General features: G+C 42.0%; 1 protein-coding gene across 1 annotated transcript in view; it reads right to left on the reverse strand.

The window, feature by feature from the left end:
* Window positions 1-8,000: 8,000 nt before the first annotated feature.
* Window positions 8,001-14,523, reverse strand: part of si:ch211-51c14.1 (protein kinase C and casein kinase substrate in neurons protein 2) — a 43,633-nt gene continuing 37,110 nt past the window's right edge. Inside the window, exons 8-10 of the mRNA XM_060902258.1 lie at window positions 13,404-13,477; window positions 12,993-13,072; window positions 8,001-12,865 (exon numbers count right to left, since the gene is read on the reverse strand). Coding sequence (XP_060758241.1) covers window positions 12,756-12,865; window positions 12,993-13,072; window positions 13,404-13,477 — 264 coding nt within the window. The 3' untranslated portion in view covers window positions 8,001-12,755. The remainder of the gene's footprint in view (window positions 12,866-12,992; window positions 13,073-13,403; window positions 13,478-14,523) is intronic.

The raw sequence follows: 14,523 nt of genomic DNA on the forward strand, positions 1-14,523 counted from the left end.
TTTTAAGTGGCTAATAATTTTTTTCTTAAAAAATAGCCTCTGAGGGATATTCATGCCAAATTTAGTGCTTGTATCACCATTTGAATGATTATGTCGAGATCTTCAGAACGTCCTGCGAGAAGCTGATCATTTTGTGATAGCATCTCTGCAAGTTGTTTATTTTTGTTACATTTTTTTATTTATTAAAGGAATGACATGTCTGACTGTTTATCTGTTTATAGTTACAGTTTGTTAGTTATACAGTTATAGTTAATGTCATGGAAAGTCCATGAGACAAGTGAGCTCCTGTTCTCACTTATGTTACAGTCGCTGTAAACAGTCGTTCCTTCACCAGCCGCTCTTTATTAATAAGACAAAATATATTTTTTAAAATTATTGAAGAAGTGTAAACTCCTCTATCCTGAAGATGTCGGAAAACTTAGTTACAGTTTCACCTCTGACTGTTACAAAGCACTGACGCTGGAGACTCCTTCCAGAAACGATCAGATCTCTGTTCACGCCATTTAGTTCCATTCTTCTCTGTTCTGGTGTCACAGTAGGATTTTGACCTTAAAATGCTTCCAAAATAATTTCTACAAATAGAATAAATTAAGGAATTAGTGCTTATATAATTAATATTTTGCTTATAAATAATTAATTACACCAATTTCCATGGTTGCGCCAAATACAATGCAGAACCACAAAACCCATCAGCCCCAACACATCACCCGACCAAGTTCAATCTGTAAACGGTGTGAAACATTGTTCAACAAGCTTTGAGCTACATTTTCTCTCATTTAGTGGGTGTGTCAGAAGTGATACCCAACCAGCAGCGATGTGTACAGAGGTCTTTCTAGAACTCGGGGTCCATTTCGTGTCTCTGAGATAAACCTTTTTTATTTTCCACAAAATAAATCTTTATTGAATCAGTTTTGAATGATAATGAAAATTATGACAAACTTTCACCAATTGCGATGATCAACGTACATTTTAGACCCAATTTATCCATAAAACATTAACTAAACGACTTCCACCCCTCCCCCCATGTTATTGGCCATCTTCAACTCCTGATTCATCCATTCAACTCCAATAAACAGGAAGTGATTCAGTCTAACAATCTGTTTTTTGGGGGCTTGTTCTATTCACTGTGATAAAATCAATTGCATAGAAAGTCGATTTTCTGTATTATGTGAAATTTCAGTAATTAAAAACATATATATTTTTATATTTCTGTCCCAATGTTGGGCGGCACAGTGGTGTAGTGGTTAGCGCTGTCGCCTCACAGCAAGAAGGTCCGGGTTCGAGCCCCGTGGCCGGCGAGGGCCTTTCTGTGCGGAGTTTGCATGTTGTCCGCGTGGGTTTCCTCCGGGTGCTCCAGTTTCCCCCCACAGTCCAAAGACATGCAGGTTAGGTTAACTGGTGACTCTAAATTGAGCGTAGGTGTGAATGTGAGTGTGAATGGTTGTCTGTGTCTATGTGTCAGCCCTGTGATGACCTGGCGACTTGTCCAGGGTGAACCCCGCCTTTCGCCCGTAGTCAGCTGGGATAGGATCCAGCTTGCCTGCGACCCTGTAGAACAGGATAAAGCAGCTACAGATAATGAGATGAGAGATGTCCCAATGTTCTTGTCAACTCTGTTCACTCTGTTATAAAATCCACAAAGACTTTTAATAATACGTATAACACCTGCACTTAGTGATGTCACTTCCTCTGGCAGGAAACTTCAGAAAGACAGCGAGGTATGTTCTGTTTCTCATCTCATCTCATTATCTGTAGCCGCTTTATCCTGTTCTACAGGGTCGCAGGCGAGCTGGAGCCTATCCCAGCTGACTACGGGCGAAAGGCGGGGTTCACCCTGGACAAGTCGCCAGGTCATCACAGGGCTGACACATAGACACAGACAACCATTCACACTCACATTCACACCTACGCTCAATTTAGAGTCACCAGTTAACCTAACCTGCATGTCTTTGGACTGTGGGGGAAACCGGAGCACCCGGAGGAAACCCACGCGGACACAGGGAGAACATGCAAACTCCGCACAGAAAGGCCCTCGCCGGCCACGGGGCTCGAACCCGGACCTTCTTGCTGTGAGGCAACAGTGCTAACCACTACACCACCGTGCCGCCTGTTCTGTTTCTTCTCTCATTAATTTGAGCAAAACATTGAGAATTTTACACCAACAGTAGATTAATTATTCATCAAATCTGTTATTGTGATATTGGAGCAAATCTCTCATAGTTTTTTTTTTAAACAATAATGTGATTAAAACCTATAAAATTCTGTTTTTATACATGCCGTGCGTTGGTTGGTTGAGGTTAGCATGTGGAGTTAAGACACAAAATGGTGGAAAATGTCAACTCTGTTATCGCTGATTCTGTTAATGGATTGCCCACTTTGATGATAACAGAGTTGACAATGATTAACAGAGTCAACACTTAAATGTACCCGCAATTATAGAATGGGGCCTATAAACCCCTCACAATGGAGCCCACTAACGTCCTGTACAAATGTGTCCACTGCAGCTTGGTGTCTGGAGGCCAACTGAAGACAAGAGAAGATGTGTTTATTGTAAGTATTTTATAGTAAAGGTTTTATTAATAGAAGAAGACACAGGCTCCAATAATTCTTTGAAAAAGAACACCAAGAATGGCAGCTGCAACGCTTGTGTAACACAACAGTGTGTTCAACACACCAACATTTGTTTAAACAACAGTTGTTGTGTTTTGTCAGGGGTTGAATGTAGCCCTGATTTATGTTTATTTTAATCAGCACTAGTATATAAGTTCTGTCTTGCATATCTTTTGTCGTTTGTTGTCGTGAGCAGCTAGATGCTAGCTTTAGCCTTGAGATCATGGCTCATGTTCTGGTTTCTGAGATTTATGGTGTTTGTTTTGTTTGCCAGTATTATTATTATTATTATTATTATTATTAAACTACCTGCACTTACATCCGAATCCACTACCAGTTCCTGACACTAATTAGTTATCAAACCCCTGATTAAAAAACCTGACCTTGATCCCTGTCAGCTGTCCAGTTATCGGCCAATATCAAACCTCCCCTTGATCTTGAAAAAGCTGTGGCACAGCAGTTATGGTCATATTTACATAGGAATAACATCCATGAAATGTATCAGTCAGGATTTAGACCTCATCATAGCACAGAGACAGCACTGGTTAAAGTAGTAAATGACCTACTGTTGGTGTCTGATCAGGGCTGTGTCTCGCTACTTGTGTTGCTTGACCTTAGTGCAGCATTTGATACCATTGATCATTCCATTCTTCTGGATAGACTAGAAAATGTTGTGGGAGTTAAGGGAATGGCCCTCTCCTGGCTCAGCTCTTATTTAACTGATCGCTATCAGTATGTTGATGTAAATGGTGATTTTTCTAGACATACTGAGGTAAAGTTTGGTGTTCCACAAGGTTCTGTCTTGGGTCCACTGCTTTTTCCTTTATATATGTTCCGTCTGGGTGATATTATTCGTAAACATTGTATTAGTTTCCACTGTTATGCTGATGACACACAGTTGTATGTTTCTGCAAAACCAGATGAGAGACACCAGCTTTATAAAATTGAGGAATGTGTGAAGGACATTAGACACTGGATGCTTATTAACTTCCTTCTGCTTAACTCTGACAAGACTGAAGTACTTGTACTCGGACTACATGCAGCTAGAAGTAGGTTTTCTGATTCCACAGTAACTCTGGATGGCCTTTCTGTTTCTTCACGTGCAGCAGTAAAAGACCTCAGAGTGATTATTGACCCCAGTCTTTCATTCAAAACTCACATTGATAACATCACCCGGATAGCTTTCTTTCATCTCAGAAATATTGCTAAGATAAGAAATTTAATGTTGCTATACAACACAGAAAGACTAGTTCATGCTTCCGTTCCCTCCAGGTTGGATTATTGTAATGCCTTACTGTCTGGATGTTCCAATAAGTGCATAAACAAGCTCCAGTTAGTTCAAAATGCAGCAGCAAGAGTCCTTACTAGAACTAGAAAATATGACCCCATCACCCCTGTCTTATCCACACTGCATTGGCTCCCAATCAAATTTTGTATTGATTATAAAATACTACTATTGACCTTTAAAGCACTGAATGGTTTCGCACCACAGTACCCGAGTGAACTTCTGGTTCTTTATGACCCGCCACGCCTACTTAGGACCGACTAGTGGCCTAGTGGTAGCGTGTCCGCCTCTCGATCGGGAGATCGTGAGTTCTATTCACGGTCGGGTCATACCAAAGACCATCATAAAAATGGTACCTACTACCATCTGGCAAGGCATGCTGCAATACAGATGTGCATGGGGAGTTAAACTCTCGTGGTTACCAGAGGACTAGCCCCCCACTGTAACCCTAGCTATGTAACAGGCGAGAGGCCGAGGGCTATGGAAACGGAGATCGGCGCCGGCGCCGCCCGATGCGCCACCATACAGAGTTGGGCCTGGTTAGTACTTGAGTGGGAGACTGCCTAGGAATACCAGGTACTGTAAGGCGTGGGAAGGACTTTGACTCTGACGCCTACTTAGGTCAAAAGGTGCAGGCTATCTGCTGATACCTCGTATAGTGAAGGCTACATCAGGGGGTGGAGCCTTTTCCTTTTCTTACAAAGCCCCACAGTTATGGAACAGCCTTCCAAGGAGTGTTCGGGAATCAGACACAGTCTCAGCGTTTAAGTCTCGGCTGAAAACATATCTGTTTAGTCAAGCCTTGTGTTAGTAGTGTTTATGAGGTAAAGGAGTAGATCTGGAGGATCCTCAGACAGAGTGTTTTGGTAAACTGGGATGTATGGATGCTGTCAGTTCCCACTCGTTTGCTCACTCGAGTTTGTTGACGGTGTAGTGGCTGCTGCTTTATGTCCCGGGGCCCCTCATGCCTGTGTTACCTTCTGGCTCTCCCCTTTTAGTTATGATGTCATAGTTAGTTTTGCCGGAGTCCCTGCTTGTACTCAGTGCAATATGTATACTGTTCCTACTTATTCAGGTGACATTGGGCATACCTAATAACCCGTGTTTTCTCTCTCTCCCCCCCATCTGTCCCTCTGAGTTACATGTCAATCCTGGGATTGAGATGTTGAACCTCTTCTGCTCCTCAGACCTGCCTGATTCATCCTGGTGCCCTGTGTCTGGCTGGAGTCTCATCACATCGCTCCTGTGGAGGACGGCCCCATGTGGACAGTTGAAAGTCACACCTGGAAGACGCTCTGGACTCTTACAGTAATGCTTTTATGGCTGAGGACTACAGTTGACTTGCTAACTTTAGGACTGCAGTTATCATGAACAGTTTTGCACTCAAGTTTCCATCAATGAAGAGTTTATAACATCAACGAAACTGACTTCATGTTAAAACTGTTAATGTTATAGTCATGCTGTCTGTTGTTGCCCAAATGAGGATGGGTTCCCTTTTGAGTCTGGTTCCTCTCGAGGTTTCTTCCTCATGTCGTCTGAGGGAGTTTTTCCTTGCCACCGTCGCCACAGGCTTCATCATTGGGGATAGATTAGGGATAAAATTAGCTCATGTTTTAAGTCATTCAAATTCTGTAAAGCTGCTTTGTGACAATGTTTATTGTTAAAAGCGCTATACAAATAAACTTGACTTGACTAATTGAGTGAAATTCTAAGTAATTATTTGAAATAATTCTGCTTCTTATAAGAAATAAACACAATGCAGTGAGAATTTCACTTCAAACTTTACATTATAAAATAAATATGTAAACTCATTAACTTAATCATCACATCTCTAAGTGATAAATATTCAATAAATTCACCAGTCTTCAAAATTAACATAGTTATTATTTCTCTTATTAGCATAAACAATAAATATGCAATTATGCAAATGAGTCAGTTTGAGATTTTCAGCATCATGGTTCTCCATGATGCTGAAAATCTCAAACTGACTCATTTGCATTTCTGTGCACATTTTGTACAGATTTTTGTACACAGTTGTTTTGATTTGAACTTTTCATTCTTTTAAGTCATCTTATATATATATATATATATAGTGTGTGTGTGTGTGTGTGTGTGTGTGTGTGTGTGTGTGTGTGTGTGTGTGTGTGTGTATCACACCACTCATGCCACTGTTTGTTTCTAAGATACACTACAGTTTGTTTCTGACCCTGAAATCAGGGCAACAGAGAGATGCTTTAATACAGAAGAACACTCTGAAAGCCTTCTCTCATCATCATGATGAAGATGTTTTATTATAAAAGTGCACGTCCTGTCTTATTTTCTTCTGCTTTCATCTTGAGTTTGGACTCGGCTCAGCTCACTTTAATCAGCTACACACACACACACACACACACACACACACACACACACACACACACACACACACACACACACACACAGGGTGAGTGATTGACAGAATACTCTTCATCTGCTTTAAGTCTCACTGGAGGAGGCTGTGAGTCATCGCTAATGCGCACACACACACACACACACACACACACACACACACACACACATATGAAACGTGCAGGGGGTTGTGGGTGTTTTCACGACAATGTGGATTTCCCAAACAGGAATATACCCTGCACACAGAGAGAGAGAGAGATGTGCAGGCGTTTGTTGCTGTTTTTGCAATAGAATGGAGTCCCCGAAAACAGGAATATACCCCACACACACCACACACACACACACACGGTGGGGGGTAGAGCTGAGAGAGACAGAGAGAGAGAGAGAGAGAAGATTAGATTAGATTAGATCAGATTAGATTAGATTAGATTAGATTAGATAAAATTTTATTGATTTAGATTAGAGAACGGGTTAGAGCTGTGAGAGAGAGAGAGAGAGAGAGAGAGAGAGAGAGAAGGGGTTAGAGCTGAGAGAAAGAGAGAGAGAGAGAGAGAGAGAGAGAGAGGGGGTTAGAGCTGAGAGAGAGAGAGAGAGAGAGAGAGAGAGAAGGGGTTAGAGCTGAGAGAGAGAGAGAGAGAGAGAGAGAGAATGGCAAAATATGAATCTGGTCCATAATGAACAGGTTTAAATGTTTTATCTCCAAGGTCACACTGTTGATTGACAGCAGGACTGGCCAATGATACAGCACATCTACTCTGTTGACAGCAGATACTGGTGTGTGTGTGTGTGTGTGTGTGTGTGTGTGTGTGTGTGTGTGTGTGTGTGTGTAGCTGATTAAAGTGAGCTGAGCCGAGTCCAAACTCAAGATGAAAGCAGAAGAAAATAAGACAGGACGTGCACTTTTATAATAAACCATCTTCATCATGATGATGAGAGAAGGCTTTCAGAGTGTTCTTCTGTATTAAAGCATCTCTCTGTTGCCCTGATTTCAGGGTCAGAAACAAACTGTAGTGTCTCTTAGAAACAAACAGTGGCATGAGTGGTGTGAGAGAGAGAGAGAGAGAGAGAGAGAGAGAGTATAATGTGATGGCTCCCCCTGCTGCCTGTGAGTGGAACCAACACGGTTTTACTGACTGGGTGGATTATTTTCCTTCAACATCCCCAAATGTTTCCTCTGATATCACAGGAATTTACCAAGAACACCACATCACTTTTTATCCCTTTATAGTTACATTTAATGTCCATGAAATGAGTGCGTTCCTGTTCTTACTGATGTTATAGCGGCTATAAGCATTCGTTCCTTCACCAGTCTCTTTATCGTGTCTCATTCATAGTGAAAAGGTGAGGACAGGTCACCTTTATACATTTACACCCTTATACCATTACACCTTTAAACGATTACAGCTTTACACCCTTACATCCATGCATCATTATACCTTTACACTCTTACACAACAGGAAGATAACGGGAAAAAGATGAGGCCGTGATCTCCCAGAAATATAACTGTACACAACACATGACTCACACATTCAGTGATACAGACAGAAGCATTTTGTGTGTGTGTGTGTGTGTGTGTGTGTGTGTGTGTGTGTGTGTGTGTGTGTGTGTGTGTGTGTGTGTTTTAATAAAAGCAAGCAAGGTGACACATGCAGTGCATCTCTCTCTCTCTCTCTCTCTCTGACACACACAAAACACATATATACCTAATAAAAAGAGACCATTTGTCGGTTTACATTTCTTTATTTGTATTTTGACATTAAAAACAATTTTCCCTGTGTGTGTGTGTGTGTGTGTGTGTGTGTGTGTGTGTTCTATACCAAATAGCTACTGTAAATAAGCTGCATATAACATGATCAACACGTACACACTCAGACACATCATCCTTCAAAAGAGCACTTTGCATATATAAAGCCAAAAAACAACCAAAAATAATTCTTACATAAATTTTACAGTCTTTAACACTGATGAAGTCAAAGGAGGTGAAATGAAAGAAGTAGGATGTCATACACACACTGTGCACTTCCTTATGGCCAGAAGAAGAAAACGTGTAAAAGCGAGATTATAAAGTTTTTTAATACAGAATTATTTTTTTGGTTTGTGATTCTTTGGCAGGGACGTCACTAGGTTTGAGAGACAGGGGTAGCTTAGCACCCAGAGGAGAAAAGGTATTGTGCGCGCGCCGAACATTTTTCAGAGCACCTACTAAGGCTGTCAATCAATTCATTATTTCAAGAGCATCACACCTTGGGGACACACTTCCCACCATTTCTATTCTATTTTAAAATTGCTTTCATCATTTAATTGCTTGCTGAAGCAACTTCACCAGCTAAACTACAAAAATGTGAAAAAAACAATGGTAGGTGTCATGCATTCCTGCGCAAACGAAGCCCGCACCGCGCCTGCTGCAGAATGCCCGCGTAGTTTTTTAAGTCCTACTAGCCTACCACTCGACGTGACGCTTGCCACAGAGCCAATGAGGAGGAATCATAACGATATTAATAATATTGCATTAAACAATAAATAAGCAAGCAGAAACTGTTGTTCGGATTAACTTGCGTTGTTGATGGCTCATGTTCAGTGCTTTACTGCCTTTGTTTTTTTTGGGAAAAAAAAATAAAAATATAAATAATTTAAAAAAGGGCAAAAAATATAGGGTGGCTTTGCCATAAGATAGGGTGGCTGGAGCTACCCTAAAATGGGTCTGGCGACGTCTATGTTCTTTGGTATGAAACGCTTCCTGAAATGCTCAAACGGCAGCTACATTAAATCTTTCACACAGACACACACAGGTATATACAGGAAAGTAGATTTTGTCGTATTGCAGTTACAACCTGGAAGGGAAATGTAGAAAACTTTGGAAAACATTTGAGTCGAGAGCTGTTGGAACACCTGGAACAGAGTTTTCAGGTGTTATCGGACTAAAATTGATTTTTTTTTTTTGTTTGTTTTCACAAGGTGTTACATTTTGGTGGAAAACCCTCACTTCTCTTCTCATCACCCTGCAGTGAAGCATGGTGGTGGTAGCATCATGTTGTGGGGATGTTTCTGATCGACAGGTACTGGAACAAATGTCAGGGTTGAGGGCGAGAAGAACAGAGGCAAATAGAGAACGATCTTAAAAAAGGGGGGAAAAAAGAGTTTCAGTCCACAAATGACTTGTGACTGGGGCGGAGCTTCACTTTGCGACAGGAAGGAAGAACCTGAATGAACCGTCCAGTCAAAGCCAAAACCTTAATCCAGTTGAGAATTTGTAGTGAAATTGCTGTTCACCAATGACGGTTTCTGTCCAAATATTCCGTCCAAAGCTCAAAAAACTTTGCCAAGAAGAACAAGAATGGGCAAAAATATCAGGATCCAGATGTGCAAAGCTGATGGACATACAGCTGGAATTGCAGCCAAGATAGTTGTATATCTTCCACGTATACTTTAGGGAGTGAACAAAAAGTTTTCTTTTTTTTTGCTTAATTAATGTTTGTCCCAATAAAAATATTTTGCTCCTACAAATGTTAGAAATTGTGTAAATCAAATGGTTAAAATTAAACACAATTCATTCCAGGTGGTAATGCTACAAAATATGGCAAAGGTCGGGGGAGGGGGATACTTATGCAAGGCACTGTACTGTATATATATATATATATTTTCACATGGATCTGTTTGAGTTCTAGCATGTGATGTATGTTATAATAAGTCACAGAATCTTAATTGTCAAGGTTCTGTTTGTTCACGTGTTTACGGTAGTGTGCTCGTCCAGATGTTACGCTAGTTTACCGTTCATACGTCAAGTGAAATCTTGAGTGAACTGTTATCAGGAAAGTATGGTATAGTGGCATAGCATCACACATTAAAGGGATTAGAACAATCCCAGTAATGACAAAGACGTTTAAAGGTATTAAGGCGAACGTCATGATTTCAGCCAGAATTCATCAAACTCAACGTGTCCTATATAACAATGTTTTTACGTATCCGAGGGACAAATCATGACAAATTAAAACTGTTCATAGAGCTACATGACACCTGATTAAACCCTGAATGACAATTACCATAAAAAGAATGAAGCACAAAGTCAGTCATCATGACCTTCTCACGTAAATTAATCAGGAAAGTGTTGTAACTTTATCTCAAGGACCATCTCTGTCACTTGACTCAGGTGTTCGGTCAACTTTATGTCATGATTCTTGATGAAACTGACTGGTCGATGTCACGATATTCACTGTGATATTCGTTCCTTCATAAACCTCACCCTTTATACGTTAGCATGTTGACTGTATCGCGTACCTTCATTTCACCTCTGTGCTCATTTCAACACCTCCGACTTGAACTAAAGCAGAATTTTCTGCTTCATAAAAGCACGATTCTTATTCCTGTTTTCCAACTAGCACTGCTTCCGAACTCTGAACACGTACAGAACCACTTCAGCTGCTTCCTGCACACCTTCTCTCTTAACAGAAACTTGTTAGCTTATACAGAAAATAATGAATAATACAAATTTAAAAAAAAAAAAAGATGGACTGGCAGGAACTTGGGAAGCTCCGAACGCAGTCAGGACCCGAGAGGCAGAGTGTGGCTGCGTTTCAATACTGTTTTGAAGACGCCCTTGTCGACTTGCCCTCTCTATTTGTCTTTGGTTGAAACCGTATCATAATGTTATACCGGGATAAGACTACACAAAATTTTTATCTTTTATGATGATCATCGTTATGGTGGTCAGATTCGTCATCAGCTCAGCTGTCCATCACTAGCGATGATGACTGCATTAGGATGGGCAGAAATGCAGACGGGCCACGAGGCCCGCACCAGAGCGACAGAGCCATCCACAGCGGCGGCACAAACGACCCGGCCGAGCCGCCATGAAATATCTGGCCTTGTGAACTCTTGTATACTATTCTCCTCTCCTAATGAAGCACCTTGTACAATAAGGTAAGACAAACGATGTCGTGCCCCCATCATGCTGTTTCTCTGGACATCCAGACCTGATGCCAAGTGGTACAAAAAACTGCCACAGACCTGATGGGTATAGAAGTTGCCCCGCAGTGACAACTGACTTGCCGAGTGATGCCATCCGTTGGCCATTTGAGTGACTCTTCCACATGCCATCTGGTGATGTGCCATTGACCCTGTTGGGTTCATCTGCTACACTGCACCGAAAAGCACCCTGCTGCCAGTGCCTTATTGATAATGTACTATTTAACCCATAACTGGAACCCAGGCAGGTGCTACCACTCCGGGTCAGAGCGGACCTGGGAGCAATGGTGATAAAGAGGTAACTCCACTTTCCCCAACACTCAAGTCCTCCTGGACCTGAGACTCACCACCGGTTGCAGTTTAAAGTCAGACCCAGGACAGATTAGTGATTAGACAATCAGAGTGCTATAAATTCTTGCTGTGTTTTGGTTGGGAGACTGGAAACACTACAAGTTTGACTCTGACCAATCATCATTCACATCCTTACGTGCCATCAGAGAGGAGGGGCAAGAAAGTGTCAATTATGGCTATCAAGAAGCGAGTTGTTGGAGTTGTGAAACTAGGTGGGAAGTATAATAGAAAAAAATTCTGACATGTGAAGACTTCATCGGGGTGTCGTGGGGTGTTCCAGATGCCATGTTGCTTCAAAGTTCTTCAGTTACGTGACACTACAAGGCCTGTTCACCGTTCCTGATGTTCATATTTGGGCCCGATCCTGGAAATTTTGTCAGCTAAGACAAAATTATGTTAAAAATGGGCTGAATTCATGGAGTCTGATCCCAGCATTATGGGTCGTTGTGTTACTTTCTCAGCTCAGGTGTGCGATGGTCTGGACCTGTTTAATGACCTTCATCTTACAGCCAATGCAACTCTGTCAGAATACTGTGGGTTGGGGACAAGGGCCAGGTCGAGGAGAGTGGGCATGGGTAGGTTTAACAGGGCAGGATTGGGTGAAATAGGGTGGGGTTAGACAGAGGGGGCAGGGATGGAGTCTTGGGGGAGGAGACTGGACCAGGAGGAATAGTGTGGGGCCAAGTGGTGTATGGGTTGGGACAGGTGGAGTGAGATGAGGCTGGACAATATGGGCTTGGATGGATGGTGTAGGCTGAGGCTGGGCAAAGTGGGCGAGGCTGAATGCAGGAGTAGAGTGGAGCCCAATGTGCATATGAAATTCTGCACAAGATGTTTGCTTGGTGTCACATGACTGTAGACTTCAAAGACAAAAGTTACCCAGAAGGCACTGCAATCTGACACAGTTTTCGACGGATCCACATTATCAGTTTCAATCAGTTAGCTCATTAACAGGCTCGCTAATTAGCATGTTTGCTAGCTAGCTGGAAAACTGATATTTTTAAAAGTGTGTGTAAAAAAATGTGATAATGAGGAAGGAAGTGAATATAACCACGTCACTGACAAGGGCGTGTTGAAAGCAGTGTTGGACCGTGTGTGTGTGTGTGTGTGTGTGTGTGGGTGTGTGGGTGTTCCATTGCAGTGGTAGGTGGCGCTGTTGGACCTACACCACTTCCACATAGTTGGCTGGATAAAGACCCTCTTTTCCTCCATCCATCATCCCTCTACACCAACCCTGATCATCCTCATCCTCAATCTTCACAAACTCCTCACCTGTATATACACACACACACACACACACACACAAAACTGAAGTAATTACAATGACTGAAGAGTTTTTTCACCATCATGATAGACTGAAACAGTACGTACACACACACACACACACACACACACTTACCAGTTTTAAAGGACAGCTCATCCGGCTCCTGTCCAACATAATCATAAAGAGCTCGGACTCGGACTCCACCAATCATCACACTGAAAGGAAGAACACACACACACACACACACACACACACACACACGGTAGTAAATGATAACTTGGCTGATGTTCCACAACATTAAATGTAACTATAAACAGATAAAAAGTCAGTCTTTAATGAATAAAAAATGCAATCATTGTGAAATTGCTGTAGTATAAGCGGAATAAAACACTCAGGGGATATGCTGTTACAGGAAAATAACCAACTCTAGTGTGGTCCGAGGGACTCGGCTTCATCACACCACCGCATTGTTGATTATTTTCCTGTAACAGCACCACACAGTGTTTTATTCCTTCCGTCTTCATTGTGAGTGTTCTCCAGACTCACCCTCTCTCCATCACCACCGCTTTCTGCTCCAAAGCTTTCTTTCCTTTTTTAAGCTTCTTGTCTGGTTTCCATTCCTAAGAGAGAGACGATTATAGAGCAGATCAGAATATTTGTACACGAACAAGCTTCCGGGTGGAAACCTCAATGCCAGAAGTAGCGAGTTTCAGGAAAACCAGCGAGTGTGTTGTGGTATTTTAAGTTAACCTTTTCTGAGTTGCAGTGCTCCCTCTTGCATGCACACACACACACACACACACACACACACACACACACACACACACACACACACACACCATTCTGACAAGAGTTGAACTTTCCAAAATCGCTACTGAGAAGAACAGTTTATAAAAATAGACTTAAACGCTGAACTTGGACCATCAACCTTGTAAGAAGATGCTAATATTAAGAACTGTTGTTGTTTCAAACTGAATATTGAGTTGGAGTGTAACACCAGGCGAGGCAGGGTTGGTCTCAGTAAAATATCCATCCCAACTTCATCTCACCAAGAGCTGGAACTAACCCAAAAAAGTTTGGGCACTGGGAAAGAGAAATGCTCTTTTCTTATTTTTTCCGTCCATTTCTGGGAAACAAGTTCACTCGTTTCTTATTCACAATCTCCACAATACACCTTTTATTATCACCTGGTACAGACATCATCACCCCCATGATCTCCAGTGAAACCCTGTGGGCGGAGCTGAAGAGGAGAGAGCACAAGAGAGAGCTGAGGACCCTGGATGATCTGGAGAGGTTGTGTAAAGAGGAACGGTCTCAGACGCCCTGCTCTGGATCTCCAACCTTATACAGTGTTAGAAGAGAGACTCAGTGCTGTTTTAAAGCTAAAGGGGTTTGGACAAAGTATTAAACGCAGGGGTGCCAATACTAGTGTAAGGATGGTGTAAGTGCAGACAGTGTGTTTGTGATGTACAGAACCATTTCTATAGTTGGAGATTGGAGATGGATCCATAAAAAGGTTGAGGCAGGAAATGTGAGAAGGAGAAACAGAAATAAAGGAGTGAATCTGCGGTTAATGAGATCGCAGGCTGCTCACAAAGATCTCAGAGCAACTGTTGTGTTGGAAAATGGTTCAGTTCCTGAGGCTGCAAGTGCTGATTAGGGCCCT

Source organism: Neoarius graeffei, chromosome 20, assembly GCF_027579695.1.
Source record: "Neoarius graeffei isolate fNeoGra1 chromosome 20, fNeoGra1.pri, whole genome shotgun sequence".
In the NCBI taxonomy this organism is placed as follows: Eukaryota; Metazoa; Chordata; class Actinopteri; order Siluriformes; family Ariidae; genus Neoarius; species Neoarius graeffei.